This window comes from Tasmannia lanceolata, unplaced genomic scaffold (genome assembly GCF_043159265.1).
Source record: "Tasmannia lanceolata isolate RefF3 unplaced genomic scaffold, GAP_Taslan_0.1 ptg000008l, whole genome shotgun sequence".
Taxonomy (NCBI): domain Eukaryota; kingdom Viridiplantae; phylum Streptophyta; class Magnoliopsida; order Canellales; family Winteraceae; genus Tasmannia; species Tasmannia lanceolata.
The window spans coordinates 33764668-33785199 of NW_027518685.1; the positions used below are offsets into that span (position 1 = coordinate 33764668).

Genomic DNA, 20532 nt, shown 5'->3' on the forward strand with positions numbered 1-20532 from the left:
CGCTCTCAGGCCAACATCAGCCCGCCTCTAGCACACCGCAGATGGTCCCCACCATGGAAATGTTTAACGAACTCCGCCAAGAGCTACTCCAACGTTTGCCTCCGTCGGAACCTCCGGCCCAGGGAGGCCCCTGGTAACGCATGACCAGACAAAAGCCTGTGATGAAGGTGACGAGGACCACTGGGGGAGTGTCATCCCCGGCGAAGGCGAGTACCGGCCTGACGGACGCCCTCCCCTTTGACAAATAGCCCTTTGCCTCCCAGCTAGGGGGCATCAGCGAAACGACGGAAAGCAAGCTACGCTAAGCCGCGCTCCCCCTGCCTGGACAGCTCGATTCCAGGAACTACCTCCAGCTCGGACAGAAGAGGTAGCGACCTCTGCACAGCCCCCCGGACTGGACCCGCTAGCCGACCTGCAAAGGCAAATCCGAGAAGTAAAACAGGAAATGAAAAAACCTTACGCCCACGACATCCTCGACGAATGGGAAAGGGAAACGGCATCCCCGTTCACCTCGAAAATCTTAAAAACCCCCGTGGAACCAGGAGTAGACCTCTCCCATTTCAGTTTTTACGATGGGAGCACAGACCCTCTTGAGTTCCTCCAAACTTTCAAAAGGGTAATGACGCTCCGGGGCGCGTCGGGCTGATTTATGTGCAGAGCCTTCGCCTCCCTGTTAAGAAAGACCGCCAACGACTGGTACATGCGGCTGGAGCCCGACTCCATCGCATCCTTCCACGAATTCGGGAGGAAGTTCAGCGCAAGATTCGCCAACAACCGCCTCCGCCACGATCCGGCGGATGCCCTCTTAGCCCTCCGGCAAGGAAGAAACGAGACCCTAAGAGACTTCATGTTGAAATTCAACGTCGAGCTAGCCCAACTTTCCAACATCGACGTCCAAATAGCGGTCGCGACACTGAAGCATGCTACCACTGACCCGAATCTCAAACTGCACCTCACCCTCAAGCCACCACGGGACCTACAGGAACTTGAATCCAAGGCTAACAAGTTCGTACGAGCGGAAGAAGCATGTGCACGAGAGCGGAGCCGACCCGGCCCCGAGGAAAGAAAAAGGGAAGATGGCCGAGGGGTCATGAGGCAACGGGCCGAAGAAAGACAGGCAAACCGGAACCCCGTCCCCGTCTTCGAAAGGCTGGGAAGCGCCCCCCTGAAGGTTCCCCTCTCCCATGTCCTGCTCGCTATCAGAGATCAGGGTCTCCTGACCCCTCCCAGGAGAATGACCACGGACCCGAAGAAGCGCTCCACCGAGAAGTTCTGCGATTTCCACGGGGACCACGGCCACGAAACCGACCATTGTTTCCACCTCAGGCTCCAGTTAGAAAAGCTGGCCAAGGAGGGACATCTAAATCAGTACCTCAGGAGCCCTGTCAAAAACTCGCACGAAGCCCATCACCCCGCCGATGGACCAAGAAGCAGGTGCCGGTCTCGTAGCAGGCACCGGTCCCGTAGCCGACGCCGATCCCCCAGCAGGTATCTCTCCCGGAGCAGACACCGATCCCGCAGCAGACATGACACGCACCACCACCAGCGCCTCAAGAAAGGAGAGCCCCCCTGAACGGCCGCCGGCCCATGAACAACTGCCTACCATTGTCGGAAAAATCAACATCATCGCGGGTGGACCCGCGGCAGGAGGACCAACAATAGCTGGTCGACGAGCGTACAAGGAGCGGGTGTTCTCCCTGGAAATGCCTTCCAAAAAGGCCCGAACGAATCCTCCCCATGAGGATCAGATCATCACTTTCTCCCCCGAAGACCTCAATGGGCTGCAAGTTCCACACGACGACGCACTGGTAGTCAGGTTAATCGTCGCCAACTTCGACATAGGAAAAGTTTTGGTAGACACAGGGAGCTCCATCAATGTGTTGCACCTTGGAACCTTTGAAGAGATGAAGCTGGGCGAGGGAAGACTAGGACCCGTGGAGTACTCCATCTACAGATTCTCCGGCGCATCGGTGCGGGTCAGTGGCAAAATCGACTTACCCGTAACCTTTGGACGTACCCCCTCCAAAAGACCATTTTGACCACCTTCATGGTCGTAGACATACCTTTCACCTACAGCGCCATCATAGGGCGCCCTGCTCTGAGAGACTTGGGAGCAGTAGTCTCCACCCCCCACCTCAAGATGAAGTTCCCCACTCAAACCGGGATAGGAGAAGTTCAGGGGCAGCAGATGATAGCACGCCAATGCTACACGGCAAGCTTGAGAGGAAGCAATGCCCCGGCTGAAAACTTCACTATTGGGAGTGAAGACCCCCGAGAGCGGGCCCATACGATTAGAGGGGAGCCCACCGAAGAGCTAGACTCCATCCCTATAGCCGAAGACCAACCAGAGAAGCAAGTCCGGATTAGTTCCTTGATAAAAGGCACCTTACGAGACCAAATGATCCGTTTCCTCAGAGCCAACAAAGACGTGTTCGCATGGTCCGCCCAGAACTTGCCTGGCATACCCTCGGAAATGGCCGTTCACAGGTTGAACGTAAATCCGACCCTCAAACCCGTCCGGCAAAAAAAGAGGAACTTCGCAGTAGAACGCCAAACTCACATAAAAGTCGAAGTGGAGAAACTGCTACAAGCCGGATTTATCAGAGAAATTCGGTACCCCGAGTGGCTGTCCAATGTGGTTATGGTAAAAAAGACCAGTGGGGGTTGGCGGGCCTGTATAGACTTTACAGACCTAAACCGAGCCTGCCCAAAAGACCCTTACCCCCTCCCGCGTATAGACCAGCTCATCGATGCCACATCCGGGCACGAGCTCCTCACCTTCCTAGATGCCTTCTCCGGTTACAATCGGGTAAAGATGCACGAGCCGGACATCCCGAAAACTGCATTCATCATCGATCAGGACGTCTACTGCTATACTGTCATGCCTTTTGGGTTGAAAAATGCGGGGGCCACATACCAGTGGCTCGTAAACAAACTATTTTGGAAGCAGATAGGTAGAAACGTGGAGGTGTATGTAGATGACATGTTGGTAAAAAGCTTGGAAGCCTCCAAACACATCTCCGACCTTCAAGAAACCTTTGACACCCTACGACGAGCCCGGATGAAACTGAATCCCGCAAAATGCGCCTTTGGGGTAACTTTCGGGAAGTTCTTAGGATTCATGGTTAGCCAGAGAGGCATCGAGGCCAACCCCGAAAAAATCCAGGCCATCCTGGACATGGAGCCCCTGGCAACAGCGGTAGAAGTGCAGCGGCTCGCGGGACAAATCACTGCCCTCAGCCGTTTCATGCCCAAGTCGGCGGAGAAATGTCAGCCATTCTTTAAACAGCTAAAAAACATACGAGAATTCGAATGGACCCCGACCTGTCAAGAAGCTTTCGACGCCTTGAAACAGTACCTCCAAACACCACCCGTACTAGCCAAACCTGAGCCTGGGGAAGAATTATTTTTGTATCTAGCCATCAGCCCTACGGCGGTAAGTGCGGTATTGGTCAAGCAGAGCGACAAGAGGGAACACCCGGTGTACTATGTAAGCAAGACCCTCCACGGTACGGAGGTTCGGTACTTGAACATAGAAAAATTCACCCTCGCAGTTGTCAGTGCCGCCCGGAAACTCCGCCCCTACTTCCAGGCCCATCCCATAATACTTTTGACTGACCAACCCCTCAGGAAGATTCTCCAAAAATCGGAGACCTCAGGCAGAATGGTAAGCTGGGCCGTCGAGTTAGGAGAATTCTACATACAGGTCCGGCCAAGGCCGGCCATAAATCCCAAGCCCTCGCCGACTTTATAGTGGAATTCACAGCCCCTGCCATGGAACCAGTAATAATGGAGAAGACCAGGGCCCCCACCGGGCAAACGGCTTACGAAGACATGGGGCCCGACCCGACGGAACAGAGCTGCGAGATTCACTGGACCCTGCACGTGGATGGCTCAGCAGGTAAAACAGGACGCGGGGTAGGAGTGATCCTCCATGGCCCCGACGGATTCACAGCAGAGTACGCCCTCCGGCTAGACTTCAAAGCTTCCAACAACGAGGCTGAGTACGAGGCCTTATTGGCCGGGCTAAGTCTAGCCACGGACCTTGGCGCAGGAAAGTTAAAGGTCTATAGCGATTCATAGCTAGTCGTCGAGCAAGTAAACGGGGCATTCGAGGCCAAGGGACTAAGGATGAAGAGATACCTCCAGAAGGTAAAAGAGAAGGTGAAGAGAATGGGGGAAGTTGAGATTCTCCAGGTACCGCAAGGCATGAACAATCGAGCGGATGCTCTGTAAAAAATGGCCTCTGAAGAAACCCATGACTTCGGTATCGTGCTCACAGAGATACTGCTCCACCCCAGCATCGACGAGGTACAAGTCTTGGAAATTCCACCAGGATCAAACTGGATGGACCCCATCATGCGGTATCTGAAAGACAGAATACTGCACGAGGATAAGCTGGAAGCCCGACGCCTAACCGCAAAGGCCGTCAACTACGTACTCCACGGACCCAGGCTGTACAAATAGTCGTACTCTTGCTCTACCACTTATGCTACTATTAAATGGCACTAAGCTCTCTATTGAAATCTCAACAGAAAGCACATAGCATGGACTTCCCAAGTCCTACAGTTGCCATTATTAACGATGCAAGGGTTGCTACTATCACAAAGGCATATGAGAAGGCTGCCACAGACCGAATTAATGTCACAGCAGAGGCTGAATTGTGGATAGAATTACACCAAAACTGGGGCTGAATTAAGGATAGAATTGTGCCAAAGTTGGGGGCTGAATCATGAGCAAAAACGTACCAAAACTGGGGCTGAATCATGTACAGAATTGTACCAAAAACTGGGGACTGAATCATGTATAGAATTGTACCAAAACTGAGGCTGAATTAAGGACAGAATTGTGCCAAAGTTGGGGGCTGAATCATGTATAGAATTGTACCAAAACTGAGGCTGAATTAAGGACAGAATTGTATTAAAATAGAAGCTGAATCAGGGGCTAAATTAATGTAGAACAGGAGGTTGAATCAGGGCTATTCTCACCTCACATGCACACACACCTACATAAGCATATACACCTACATAAGCATATACATATACATATACACCATGTCACTAAAAATTCACTATTATATCTGTTCAAAATGGATGAGCACAAGTCTCCTATCATTGACAGCAAACAGAAATGATAGCTAAAAAAACAAAAATCATCATGACAACCAATATCAATTATGCCGGCTCAACTACGAGACAGATAGATCCTCTGTGATAATGGATATTCGTGATAGGGCCATAAGAAAAACAGATTCTATTTTCATATATTGACAACCCATACCAATGATAATACTTTTCACAATAGAAGAAAAACAGCCTCTACAATGACATTTCATACTATGAGTTATAAATCAGTTAGCCTTATCCCCAAATTCTTGAGCAGAAAGCATGCCAATAACAACAATAAAATTCATAACAAAGTAACAGGGATCAGAATAGAGTGCTTTGAGGAACTAGAACTTGAACAAATACTACAAATATTTTTTTCTCTCTCAACAGCAATCATATGACCATCATATGGCTATGAAAATTCAACTCTTCTTTTCAATCAAAGTAATATCATATATTATCAAATATGCATTAGAGGTGTGAGGGCTATTAGTATTTCAAAGGGAGATGGCTGCTATTATCAAAAGATGTGTAGGGGCTGCCATTATCAAGGATATGGGGTTGCCAATACAAAGCCATAAGGGTTATTATTATCAAGGGGATGGTTGTCAAAGCAAAGCCGCAAGGGCTGTTATTATCATGGGGGCATGGGCTGCTAGCACCAAGGAGGAAAGGGCTTCTATTATCAAAATGAAAAAGGGGCTGCAGATATCAATGTGAAGGGGCTGCCAAAATCAAGATGAAGTGATGGCTGAAAAGAAAATAAGATTCAAATATTAAGGACTCAATTTAATATTTCAAGGACTTTACACACAACTTATTTTGAAAAATAAATAAGACAAAATCTGCTAAAAACGTGAGCCAGTGTGGCTGTTATCTCTTGCAAAAGTGAACCATAAAATTCCCTAACAAATGCTTAATAACTAATAAAGATTATAATTTTGGTTTGTCTCGTTTCTTCCTATATGTCATATTCATGATAATATTTTATGGTTAACAGGTCACATTTATCCATCCAATCCTTTACTATGGTCAAGATGAAACAGAATAGAAATGCACAGCTTTGTGCTTGTTTTTTTTTTATTTTTTAAATGATCTAAAACTTTAAAACTATCATGTACAGGCATTAACTTCATCTTCAACACCTCCTTTAAACCCCTTTTTTTTAACACAATGCCACTACATATTCACAAATGGTTACCATTCAGGTTCGATTTCATAAAGATGAAGCCATCAGATTATTGCAACCAAAGTACATCATGTCTTCAAATTTACAGGTATGAAATCCCTAATTATACTAGAATCTTATGAAATCATTCTACCTACAGATCTGAATTTGCATCCAATGCATGCACGACAACATAAATTTTTCGATCTATTACACTTATTGAAACCATTCCCCTTTTTCAAAGAATAATCCACCAGGTTTTAATCCATCAGGTTTATAGCTTTACATTAAAGAATTTTAGACAAATTTCAACGAAATTTTCAGCAGATCTCATCAATTAGAGCAAATCATAAAAAAAATGTGATAATTCATAAACAAATACAAAGAGTAAATATAAATCCTCTGCTCTAGATCATCATATGCAAAGAAAACAGAGATCATCTATGAAAGGAAATTACCTGACCAAACTTGTGACCAAATTGCTGATGAGAACAATAAAATGGTGAGATGATGAAAAACCTCCTTTCCTTGTACCGAGATCTTTCAAATACGCCAAAAACTAGAGTTTCTCAAGGTGAAATAGCTTAGATCGAGGGTTTGGAATCAAGAAGATGAGATTACTAAGAATAAAATAAGAAACAAAATGTGAAAAGAGACTATCAGTGAAGATCAACAAAGTGATGAGCCACTAGACAACCGGCCGGAGCTCCAATGATTTTGCTAAAGAAATCAACGGGGAAGATAGATCAAATGGTTTAGGGTTTGGATCGGACAAATCATAGACTCACAGCTTAGTTCTATGGCTTTAGAACTAGAATCTTAAGATCACAAGATCTAATGAAAAGGCAAAATAGAGAAGATGAAAAAGAGATAATAGATCAAACAGATCTGGAGCGAACTACAACAGTGGAAACAAAACCGGAGTTTATCGGAATCCGGCCGGTGACCGATCGGAGAAGACGAAGATGAGATCGCACGAGATCTACTTTCTCTTTCTAGAAAAATCGAGAGCTTCTCTCTCTAAAAAAAAATGAAAATGAAAATATCTCTCTTTTTCTTAAATGAGGCTTTGATCTGGTATTTATAAAAAAATTTGGGAGTTGATAATGGCACTCCAAATTTGATGGGCGCGCGGTTGTGCGAGAAGCTGATGAGCGCGCCACGGATTCATGTCCTTTTTGGCCCAAGTTCGCCCCTTTCTGGGATAAATTCGCCCCCCTTTTGGTTTATACTACGGACTCTCTCCCATCTCGTTCGCTAGGCAAACGCGCTCGGAATTCGACGAAATTTTACAGGGACCTTGGTGGGACCCTAACCTATCTTGGGGTGAAATTTGGGATCCTAAAGCATTAGTTTGATAGGGTTTTGCTCAAACACGGGGGACTCAGAGTACGGTCAAAATGGGGTGTCTACACACGGCACAAGAGCTCGACATACGAATCCACTGGATCTAGGTAAAGGCTCGGAACCCCGCGCAGGGTCGGGCAAAGCCGTCGCAATTCCTCGAAATAAGGAAAATATCTACCAAACACAATGGAAAGGGCCTGGTCCTATAAAAGCCCGGCCTCGCGACCACCACTCCCCCTCAAATAAAACTAACCACTGCACAGATGGGAAAAGAAGCATAAGAAACACGGCAAAAACTCATAAAGAAACCATCCATTCACATCCTTTTGGCCCGTAGGCCTACAAAAAAGGGGGGGGATAAGAAACCAAACATAGGGCACGCAGGCCCCAAAACCTCCTACAAAAAGGGGGGAGAAAGGAAAAGGAAACAGAAAAATGAAGGAAGCCAGAAACTAATCGCTCGAACGACCAGAAGAAGACTCCTCTCCCGAAGGGTCCCCCTCCTCCTCCCAGGAGCTCTCTAGCAAGGGGTCCACCTCATATTCAAACAGCTGCTCGTTGAGGGCATGAACCTTTCTCTGCAACGCCTCGTTTTCCCGCTTCAAGTCCTCAATCTCCTTACCCATTTTCGAGACCCGGTCGCGCAGTTCCATTCCCTGTTGATAGGCCCTGGAGAAAAAAGACCACTCCTTGGCAACGTAGGAGCGAGACGACTTGTCCTTGCTAGGCAAGGAGGAAAGGCGAAGGGGGGGAAAGCCTGGGGGAGGGCCCGAGTCCCTCCTAGCCCTTTTCCGACGGGCCGTAAGGTCCTCCTCCGAGTCAGAGTATAGGTCGGGGTCACTTTAAGATTCCTGGGAAAGAGGGGCTTTGCCCCTAACCCGCGAAGGGGAACCAGACATGTTACCGAAAAAGGGAAAGGATGCGGAGAAACGATCTATCTAAAAAAAAAACGATGATAAAAATGCCGGGATGGTCTTCCTTTTATAAACCCGAGGGAGAAACCCTTGGGTCTCGAAACGAGGCGACCCACCCGACACATGTCTCCTCCCTATCGGGTGACCGGCAGGAAGCCACATAATGACAGTACCATTCCCCGGGAGATAACCGCCGGACAAAACGGCACGTCTCCTCGTACTCCGGAGCTCCCATAAATGCCCTCACCATGGCATCGTTTGACCAGACATTACTCCCTTGGCCCATTCAATGGACCAAAGGAGTAAGGGGGTAATATGATGGGACATAAATACGGCGCGACCCCCAAATCTTTCCACGTGTCGTCCATGCACCAATGGAGCTTAATCATCATTAAGAAAGGTGCTGATGAGCGGCAAGACCATACGGTTACGACACGTGTCACCTTCTCGCCGTCCAAGCCTCATCATCACAAATTATGGAAGGGATTACGTAGCGAAACCACGTGCGCCATTAAACCAGGAGAACAGCCCAATCCTGCGAAGGAAAGTTTTCTCTCCGTAATGATGAAAAGGCCCGCACGCCACCCCTTAAAAGGAGGAAAAGGGGAGGAGAAAAAGAGATATATCTGATCTCCCTCAAGACAACCTGAAAGAAAAGGGAGAAGGAAGGCAACAACAGAGGAGGCCGGGAGCTTGGTCCCACTCTCCCTGTTCGTCCCCTCCAACCCATCCACCCACATACCAAAAGAAGAACTTGCGCCTTGGCCTGGGTAAACCTGATCAAACCTCCGCCCTTTCTCGCTGTTCTTTATATTGTTGGTCCAGAATCTGACTTGGGTGTCGAATTGGTCGTCCAGGACCCACCCCGGACCCCCTGACCCCTTTGTTTGTGATTGCAGACCCCGCGGAGGCTCTCTACCCACCGTGCGATCGCAGACCCGGATTCCGACGCCATCAGTAGCAGTAGGAAAAGCTGCATTCATCTCAAATGGAAAATCCCATCGGAGAAGAAGTCCAGGTGGTAGTCATAATGGTCCCACTACCGGCACAAAGCCAATTAAACCAGCTCCTCCACTTCTCTCGTCTCATATCCACCCGCGGCGTGCCGGTGCACTTCACCGGCTAAGCCACCTACAACCTCCAAGCCAAAACCAGAGTCCAAGGATGGGACCCACTCACCCTTTCAAACCTCAACTTCCACGACCTCCCTCTCCCTTCCTTCCCAGTCCCACAACCGGACCCTAAAGCCCGAAACAAATTCCTGGCCCATCTCCAGCCCACTTTCGACGCTGCCTATTACACCTCCGGCAACCCTTCTCCGACCTCCTCTGATCCATCTGCTCCACCACCCACCACGTGGCAGTCATCCATGACAGTCTCATGTCATTCGCTACCGAAGAATCTGGGGCCCACCCAAATGCCAAGGCCTATGCCTTCCATACCACCTCGGCTTTCTCTGGTTTCTTCTTCCTAACGAAATTAATCGGTAGGCCTACCGAAGAGCTAACAGTACCTATCTCAAACTCTGTCTCTATCAAAGAGTGTTTCACAGATGAATTCATGAAATTCATGGACTCCCAGATCAAGATGATGATGTATGATGAGGGTGTTATATATAATTCGTGCCGAGCGGTCGAAGGTGAGTTTCTTGATCTCTTGACTAAACTACATATCCTAGGGAAGACACAAGGGAGTGTTATATATTATAAATTATAAATTATTATATTACTAATAATGTAATTGGTGTTATTAATTATATTATATTTCAATAATATATGTTGAAGGGAAAAGGCAAATTTTTTGAGACTTGTGCAAGTTCCCTCCATTAATTTGAAAGGAAAAATTAAAGTTTTGAAAGTTGTGAAAAGTTCCCTCCATCTTTTTCATTTGGAATCTTTTTCAATATTTTGGTGGGAAGTATTTGAAATTTGGTGAATCCCAAATGGAGATTTGGATTTCAAACCCCTTCACTCCATCTATAAATAGGAGATGGTTTCACTCATCTCATTCAAGTTCTTTGGAGCTCTTTCTCTTTGAGAGAGCACCATGAAAGAACTTCAAGTTATATATATATATATATATATATATATATATATATATATATATATATATATATAGAAGAAGAAGAAGAAGAAGAAAGAAAGGAAGGAAGGAAAGTTAAAATTCTCGGTGTTGGGCATTGTATCATGGAGATAGAATTTCAAGAGTCCATCTGCATCTATACGTAGGAAATTACTATCTTAAAGATAGCTTCCTGGAAGTGCCTTGCCCAACAAATTCTTCTGTTCTGTTTCTGCATTCTGTTTTTATCATTATTTACAACAATTTTAAGATAATAATTTATTCCGAGATGCATTCTGCAATTGTCAAAACGCAAGTTCGGAATGTGAAAAGGCTTGAGCAATTCAATGGTCTGAATTACAAACGCTGGAGTTTGAAGATCTTCTATCAACTCAAGATTGCAAAGGTTGCCTATGTACTGAGTACGGCATATCCACACAATCAATCAGGAGAAAGTACCAGTGAACTTAATGATGGGCAAAATAAATGGCTAGAAGATGATTATATCTGTCGATTCACCATTCTGCAGGCTATGACAAATTCGCTCTTCAATGTGTTTCACAAGCACTCTACTGCTTATGAATTGTGGGCAGCAATTCAGCGAAGGTATGTTAATGAATATGCTGAAAATAAATCTTTCTTTGTTAACAAATATGTTGAGTTCAAAATGGTTGATTCCAAACCTATCATTGATCAAGTGTATGAACTCAATGATATTGCAACTGAATGTGCTGATGCCGGTGAACCAATTTCAGAAACTTTTCAAGTCTCAACTATTATTGGTAAACTGCCTTCTTCTTGGAAGGATTACCAAAAACGTTTAAAACACAAGAGAAATCTCTGAATTTGGATCAATTGGTTCAACACATTCAAATTGAGAATGAGGCTCGCAATAGAGAAATATCTGTTGATCAAGGAAAGAAAGATAAAGTTCTTAATGTTGAAGTTCCCGCATCTTCTTCCTTTAAACCCCAACCCAAGTTTCAGAAAAATGGAGGCTCTTCAAATAAGAGAAAGAGAGGAGGAGACAACAAGAAAAATGAGAAAAATAAGAAGAAGATAGGTCCCTGTTTTGTATGTGGAAAGATGGGTCACTTGGCTAAAGTTTGTCGCCATCACAAATGGCAGAAATCTATTGAGACAAACATGATGGCTGAAAGTGAAATGGTTGCAATGCTCACCGAGGTTCTCATGGTTAACATGAAAGAAAACTGGTGGGTTGATTCTGGTGCAACGTTCCATGTGACTCCATTCAAATCTGCTTTTAAAAAGTATGATGAAATCAATGAAGACAAGACTGTTTTCATGGGAAATTCCTTCACAAGTGCTGTTGTTGGCAAAGGGACTGTGCAACTCCCTCTTACTTCTAGAAAAGTGTTAACTCTTTGTAGACACCCCATTTTAACCGTGCCCTAATCCTTCCGATTTTGCGCAAAACCCCATCAAATCAACTAGCTAGGGTTCCAAACTTCACCCTAGGCTAGCTTTGGATCCCACCAAGGTCCCTGTGAAATTTCGTCAAAATCCGAGCGCGTTTGCCTAGCGAACAGGTCGAGCAAAGTCGTAGTACAAGTTCGCAGAAGGGGGGTGATTTATCCTGGAACGGTGCCAAACCTGGGCCGAATAAGACACGTAATTCCGCGCGCCTCATCATTTTTTCGCGCGCTCATCAAAAAGCCGCGCGTTTTATCAAATTTTAGTGCCAATATCAATTTCAGAAATAACCTATAAAAATCCTTTTTAGCCTCATTTCGAAAAAAAAAAGGAGAGAAGAGATCTGTTTTGTTTTTCCCAAATCAACGAAAGAGAAAATTCGAAATCTTTACTCCGATAAATCTGTCTCCTCCGGTCATCTTCTCAGGCAAATTTGCCTGAGTTCCGGCCTAGCTCCGATCTTCAATTTTTCTTCGTTTTCTTAAACCTTAACACTCTTTCTCATCTTCTTCGATCAAATCCTCTTGATTCCGGTGGAATTCCGAGCTCCGGCTGATCTGAAGGTTTGAATCTTAGATCTCCATTTTCTATTTCTAATTCCTTTAGATCTGTAATCATTTCAGAAAATTTCAAACGCTAATCTTCAAATCCAGATCTCGTTTTCTAAACCCTAGTTTTCCGGTCATCTTCTCCGTTAGATCTCGTCGGATCTCCGATCGAAATTTCGAACAATTTTTTTTCTTTTTTCTTCAAAGTCTCATTTACTTTTACCAGATCTATTACTATAGCTATCATCTGCTATCACTTGAAGTCTAGATCCCTAAAATTTAAACCGTAGATCTAAAACCCTAAATTTCAGATCTGATTTTCTCATATATCAGATTTATCCTTCATGTCCTCCGATTATCTAGATCTTGTCTGATTCAAGCCTAAACCTTGATCCAATCTTCTTCTTTGGCCAAACCTGCGTGGTTCGGCTAATTTTCCTGCCGATCTGTTATCTCCGGCAAAGCTGAGAAGAGGGAATCTGTAGCAGGAGTGATTTGAGCAGGAAAATATTAAATCTGTAAAGAAGGAATTTGTGGCTGCTAATTTTTGTAGAGGACTTCTCAAACGAGCAGAGGTTAGTGAAAGATTAAAAAATCCAGGGCTTGTATTCATTGTTGACCCAAAGTTCATATAATTTCTTCCTCGTTTTGTTTCATATGAGATTAAATACATAATCTGTACTAGTTAGAATCATGTCAATGTTGTAAGATTTTTTTTTATGCTTCAAACAAATTTTAGTTTTTCATATTCTATAGAAATTTATACTTTGTAACAAGTAGATTTAGCAACATTTGTGTGTTTACAAGTCTGTTTTTTTGTTTTAAATATTATAGGATTTTTATTAATTTTTTTAATTTTTAATTTTTTTATTTTTTCTCTGTATCTCCTCTCATTGTTCTCATACATTATTCATCATTTATCTTTGTAAATTTTAACATATTGTCCATGATTTCTCTCCATAGAAATGTATTTTGACCTCATGATTTCTTGGGATGTAGAATGAAGAAATATAACTCAATTTGAAATTTGTGTTTTCATGAGAATCTAGAATTTATAGTTTTGAATATGTGTAATGATGTTGTACTTGCCTCGTCCATGGTGATTGAAATTTAAATCTGTGTATATCATTTTCACTGTAGGCTTCATTGCAGATTCATATCATTGGACAACATTCTCGTATTCCAATATGTTGTTAAAATTATTATTAAAGTTTTCTTTTTATATATTCCTTGGTTTTAATCTCTATTGGTTGAGAAGTTTGTAAGCTCACTGTATGACTGGAGAATTAATCACTGTATGATTGGAGAATTAATCAAGAGTGATAAATAGGAATACTCACTGGGTCTTGCATTCATCATTGAACTGTAAATGCTTGTTTTAAAAGAGTTATAGGTTATTTTTGTGTCATTGTATTGAACTGAGAGTTGTTAATATTCCTTGTTTAAAGACTGGTCTTTAGTGTTATATGATAACAGTCTTTTAAAATGCCATGTTATACTCATAGATAATAGTCATTATCTGTCATAGGAGTTTTATTTCTCTTTGTCGCTCATTTCAGTTGAAATGTTACTCTTATTTCTTATAGTTTTAGGTTTACGGGTAAAGTGTGTTGTTTATATGGCCAAGGGGTTTTATATTCTTAGATATCGTTATTATCAAGATCTTATTTTCATCTAAGATTTTCAACTATTAACAGGTCACATAACATCTGGATATTGGGTTTTACGTTTATAGTTTTGGGTTTCCAGATTTTCAACCATGCTAGCTTCTTCATTTTTTTTTTCAAATGGTTTCACAGGCCTGCATCTAAATCTCTTATTAATATCCCCTTGTAGTTTTCTCACTTCCACAGATTGGTTTCACTGTAGGCATTCATTGGGATCATGTGAAATATACATTCTTTACCCCTTCTTAATTTTTGATGTTATGTCTTTAAAAGAGACAGTGGAGTGAACTCATTGGTAATCCTTGTATGAAATTTATTTGACGTCTTGTTCATTAATTATCATGAACAGAGTAATGTTGCTTGATGTCTTTTCTTGCACATAACTGCTGCTCATTAGTTATTTTCACTAGCACATTGTTGCTGTCCATTGTGGGTCAGTGCTTGATGTTTATTCTTGCACATAGCTGCTGCCCCTTGGTTGTTTTTTTTCAAATATATAGCTGCTGCCCCTTGGTTATTTTCACAAATATATAGCTGTAGTCTATTAATAGTTCATTACTTGCTGCCCATTATTCTATAATAAATGCTGCCCCTTGGTTGTTTTTTTAAAATATATAGCTGCTGCCCCTTGGTTGTTTTTTTTAAAATATATAGCTGTAGTCTATTGATAGTTCATTACTTGCTGCCCATTATTCTATAATAAATACTGCCATTTGGTTGTTTTTTTAAATATATAGCTGCTGCCCCTTGGTTGTTTTTTTTAAATATATAGCTGCTGCCCCTTGGTTGTTTTTTTTTCAAATATATAGCTGTAGTCTATTGATAGTTCATTACTTGCTGCCCATTATTCTATAATAAATGCTGCCCTTTGGTTGTTTGTTTAAATATATAGCTGCTGCCCCTTGGTTGTTTTTTTTCAAATATATAGCTGCTGTCCATTGTAGATCATTGCTTGCTGTCCTTTAGAATAAGGGTAGAAGGCGATGAAGGCGTTAACCTAAGCCCATTCTTAAGGGACTTACATAGTCTGTATAGTGTTCCCCTCTTCTGTTTTAAGACTAGCCTAGTCTTTTAGGTGTGTATCATCTTTGACACTAGAATCTCTTCTCATTGCAAGGGCAATGAAAGACAAGCTATATTTCATTAGAAATACCGTATCCTTTAGAGAGACGAGCTATGTCTCAATGGAAAGTCATCCTCTTTAAGAGATAGGCTTTGTCTCATTAGTGAGTCACGCGTAGGAGGCTTGCTCAGCCCCATCTTTAGAAAATCCCTTCTTAGTTGAAGACCGACTTGGTCTCTTAAAAACCTTACCCATCTTGTCATTGCAAGGGCAATGGAGCTCATCTCTGTGTTTAAGAGACTGGCCTAGTCTCACTAACACCCTTTTTATCTCATCTCTTTTAAGAGACATGTCTTGTCTCATTAGCGCATCCTTCTTAGAATTTCTAATTTCAGAGTCATTCCATTATCATTGGAGTCTATCCTTAGCTAGAAGGTCAGTCTTTCAGTTTCAGGAGTCAGTCCTATCATCATAGGGGTTAGGATTCTTTCCAACCTTTCATCAAATCATGTTTTTCTATCCACTCTTGCAAGGTATAGGATGCTGTCCAACCCTTGCAGAGTCGTGTTTCTGTCTTTTTCCCCCGCAAAGCATAGGATATTGTCCAACCCTTTGCGGATGTTGTTCTGAAATTTAGGCCAAAATTTTGCAACATTTTTTTTAATAAAAATGGCATTTTCTCGAAATTTCAGCCGAAATTTGGAATTTTGCGAAATTTTCAATTTTGGGAAATTTCAGTTTCGGTCCCCACCAAAATCTGAAATTCCGGTCGAAATTTAAAACCATGCTCATGACAACCTGGTTAGTTACTTCTAATTGAATTCACTTGTATTAAATACACGACAGAAGAAGCCGCTTCTTGAATGAAGACAACAGCTTTGCTGGTCTGACCAGCTGCCTCATGAATGAAGAGAATAGCTTTTGTCTCCATTCAGTAGATGTCTGGTCTCGCGAAATGCCTTCTGCGGTGGACGCTAGCAATTCCCTTAATAAATTTCTCAAAAGAGAAATGCTCTGCGTCCACACATACGAATGAAACTTGGCTCAGGTCGGGGTCTGAGGAACTATCCTCAGACTCCTTGTTAATAGTCTAACAGCAAAGGGTGTGGAAATATCAATTACTTCTGAATATAAAAAGTAAGTATGGAATTAATATTTGCACACCCCCACACTCTTTAATATAGACCTGAGCCAAGTTTTGCTCCACACATACAGACTACTATCCTTCCATGGCGGCTATCCACCACCTAAAACCACTATAAAATGCTAGAAATAGAGTCGTAGTAGTAGCAAAATCTCCTCCCTTCTCAATGGAAAATCCCCTTACAGAATCAATCTCGGTGGCTGTAGTGATGGTTCCTTTCCCAGCACAAGGCCACCTGAACCAGCTCCTCCACTTCTCCCGTCTCATATCCTCCCGCGGCATACCGGTGCACTTCGTCACCTCCGCCACCCACAACAGCCAAGCCCAAATCAGAGTCCAGGGATGGGACCCACTCATCATCTCCAACATCCACTTCCATGACCTCCCTCTCCCTCCCTTCCCGGTCCCACCACCGGACCCTCACGCCCAAAACAAGTTCCCGGCCCACCTCCAGCCCTCCTTTGACGCCGCCGTATTACACTTCCGCCAACCCTTTGCAGCCCTCCTCCGCTCCCTCTGCCCCACAGCCCATCGGATCGCCATCATCCACGATGATGTAATGGCATTCCCAGCCCAAGAATCTGCGGCCCACCCTAACGCCGAGGCATATGCCTTCCACAGCTCTTCCGCATTTTCCTCGTTCTTTGTGAACATGGAGTTACTCGGTCGACCGACTGATGAAGAGCTAAAATTACCGATCTTACCTCCTTTCTCGCTCGAAGGGTGTTTTACTGATCAATTCATGGATTTCATAAGCTCGCAGAGTGAGATGTTGAGGGATGATGCGGGTGATCTCTATAACACTTGTCGAATGGTGGAAGGTGAGTTTGTGGATCTCTTGAGCAAGCTACCGATCCCAGGGAAGACAAAATTGAGACCATGGGCGGTGGGGCCATTAAATCCGATAGTTATCGACGGTCATGGAGGTTCGAGAGGGCGACACGATTGCTTAGAGTGGCTAGACAAACAACCACCGAGATCGGTACTATATGTTTCGTTTGGGAGCAATTCATCTTTAACTGAGGAGGAGATATATGAGCTGGGAATGGGACTGAAACAAAGTGAGCAAAGGTTTATTTGGGTGCTAAGGGAAGCAGATAGAGGAGACATACTTAGAGAAGAGAATAATTTGAAGAATTATACACTGCCTGATAATTTTGAGTTGGGTTTGAAAGGGGTGGGGATGGTGGTGAGAGATTGGGCCCCACAGTTGGAAATCTTGGCTCACCAATCTACAGGAGGGTTTTTGAGCCACTGTGGTTGGAATTCTTGCTTGGAGAGTATGAGCTTTGGGGTCCCACTCGCCACGTGGCCGATGCACTCGGATCAACCGTTCAATGCGATGCTGATGACGGAGTATTTGAAGATGGGTGTACCGGTTAGGGATTGGGCCCGGCGGGAGAAGATTGTGGGGTCGGGTGACGTGGAAGTAGGGGTGAGGAGGTTAATGGAGAACGAGGAAGGGAAGGAAATGAGGAGGAGGGCGGAGGAGTTGCGTGGGGTCATCCGTGATGCGTGGTCCAAAGGTGGGGGTTCTAGGAAGGATCTGGATTCCTTCATTGCACATATTTCCAGATAAGGGAAATGATATTCCCACTCCTGTTTGTCTTTTAGTCTTCAGAGAATAAAGATTCAAAGACCATGTTGAAATTTGAAAAATGACCGACAATTTAGACCCTATCACGTGGCTTTCAATCACTCACCCAACATAAAGGAACTATTCATACGTTGCTGTATACCTAAGCTGCTACTGTTGAGCCAGCCATGAGTCAAGAGATCAGGTTTCATGTCCTAATACCACGTCACATTTAATAAAAGAGGAAAATGATTGTGAGCTTGAAGCTCATATAGCTTATATGAGCTTGAGGGCCCAAACACATGTGAGCCCACATTGTTAGGATGATCCAAAGCATTCATTTGAAAGGCCCTTACATAGATAGGATGTGTACAAAAAATCAGCTCCATAGGATCATCCTAACTCATCCAAAAGTGGAGGGCAAAATGGACAAACACCGTTTGCCACAAATCTGCCCATTTTGCCCTCCGCTTTTGGAGGGGTTAGGATGATCCAATGGAGTTGATTTTTGGCACACACCCTATCTATGATGGGGTCTTGCAAATGTATGGTTTGGATCACCACAAAAAATATGGGACCCATGTGTTTGGGCCCTCAAGCTCATATAAGCTATATGAGCTTCAAGCTCACAATCATTTTCCTCTTAATAAAATACATTTTTTAAAAAATGGGGCAAATTTATCATGAGGAAAGTGTCTCTAGTCTCTCCCCTAGATAAGCTTATCTACTCCTCCATTTAAAAAACCACAGTTGGCCCACGCTGTTTGGATGATCCAAAGCATTCATTTGATAGGTCCTAACATAGATAGGGTGTGCCCAAAAATCAGCACCAAAGGGTCATCCTAGAACTTCATTTTGTTGGGCACACCGTGTCCAAAATGGACGCATATAAACATGGACGTTTATATGTGTCCATTCTGGGTGCCACAAGGCACCACAAAACGAAGTTCTAGGATGACCCTTTGGTGCTGATTTTTTGGGCACACCCTATCTATGTTAGGACCTATCAAATGAATGCTTTTGATCATCCAAACAGCGTGGGCCCACTGTGTTTTTTTAAAGGGAGGAGTAGATAAGCTTATCTAGGGGAGAGACTAGAGACACTTTCCTCATTTATCATTACCCTTTTTAAAAAAACACTTTGAAAACGGGGTTCCGTTTGGAAAATAAAAAGGGACTGAAATGACAGTTGATTTAACCATTTTAAATATCTAAAAAATTGCAAATGGGGGACATCAAAATATGAGAAGTGCCAATGGGGGACACAGTTTTGAAACATTTTTAGAGAGGGAAAAAATGGGCCTATCAAGTCTCTAAAAGGGGTTTATCAACTCTCTAAATGGGTTATCAAACTCTCAAAAGGGGGTTATCAACCCTCTTTAACAATTTTTCATCAGGTTGTCCCCATTGGCAATTCTCGTATTTTGATGTCTCCCATCGGCAATTACTTCCTTCTTTTTATTGCTTTCATAGGGATTTGAGCTCCCTCCATTTGTCTTTTAGTGGACGTGGTTCCACTGGTTAATGCCTGTTTTTCTTCCCAAAATGAGATTCCGACTTCTTAGCAGTGCTCGAACTTTATTTTGTGAGACTACGTGGCCACGCGGGCCTAACCACCTCTTGAAACTGCCTTCTAAAGCCGAATAGCAGCAAATAGATTTTTCTTCATCAATGAATTAATACATAGTAGTGAATGTTCTTCTTAGGGCTGCAACTCGGGTCGGGCGGGTCGGGTTTTGGAGAACCCAACCCTATCCGAGAAATATCTCGGGTCGGGTCGGTTTTTCTTTCGGAAAACCCACGATTCCCAAACCCGGCCCTACCCATGATAAATCTCGGGTCGGGTCAGGTCGGATCGGGTTTTTTCACGTTGACGCAAATTTTTAAGGAAAATTCTTGTTTGGCAAGGCAACTCAACTCATAGAAGTAGAAATTACATTCACAGTACACTTGAATCAAACAATGACATAATTACACTCACATTACACTTGAATCAAACAATGCTGTAATCAAACAATGTTGTAATTACAATCAAACAATGCTGAATCAAACACTTGAATCAACTCAACTCATAGAAGCAGAAATTACACTCACATACAATAACAGTGGGTGCATGGGTTTTCACTTTTAACTTTTAACTAACAATAGAAAAAAATGTACATACTATAACTTATGTAACTCGGGTCGGGTCGGGTCGGGCCCCTTCAAACCCGGCTCGACCCGAGATTCATGCGGGCTTTTGAATGCTCAACCCGGCTCAACCCGAAACCCATGAAACCTGAACCCAACCTAGGCTATTTTCGGGTCAGGTAGATGCGGGTCGGGTAAAACCCGGCTCGAGTTGCAGCCCTAGTTCTTCTCTTCATCTTCTTGGTTAATAAAAAGGGACCTCGTGATTGGGACATGTGTATGAGTCTGAGAAGACAAGAAAGAGGACGGTATTCGTCGGGGTTGGTGTTGACTTTCATTAGAATGACCAAACTACCCCTGTTAGAGAAATAA

The 20532-nt window shown here is 43.7% G+C and overlaps 2 protein-coding genes across 2 annotated transcripts; both read left to right on the top strand.

The window, feature by feature from the left end:
- Positions 1-10887: 10887 nt before the first annotated feature.
- On the top strand, positions 10888-11442 carry LOC143882896 (uncharacterized). Its single transcript, XM_077386282.1, has one exon. It carries the CDS (start codon positions 10888-10890, stop codon positions 11440-11442), a length of 555 nt encoding a protein of 184 aa, XP_077242397.1.
- Positions 11443-16348: 4906 nt separating this feature from the next.
- On the top strand, positions 16349-18298 carry LOC143885251 (zeatin O-glucosyltransferase-like). The gene has a single exon (XM_077389329.1). It carries the CDS (start codon positions 16621-16623, stop codon positions 18031-18033), a length of 1413 nt encoding a protein of 470 aa, XP_077245444.1. The 5' UTR covers positions 16349-16620; the 3' UTR covers positions 18034-18298.
- Positions 18299-20532: the final 2234 nt, after the last annotated feature.

Bases quoted from the DNA above. Each gene is read 5' to 3' on its own strand.
- LOC143882896 (XM_077386282.1), top strand. From the start codon at position 10,888: ATGCATTCTGCAATTGTCAAAACGCAAGTTCGGAATGTGAAAAGGCTT.
- LOC143885251 (XM_077389329.1), top strand. From the start codon at position 16,621: ATGGAAAATCCCCTTACAGAATCAATCTCGGTGGCTGTAGTGATGGTT.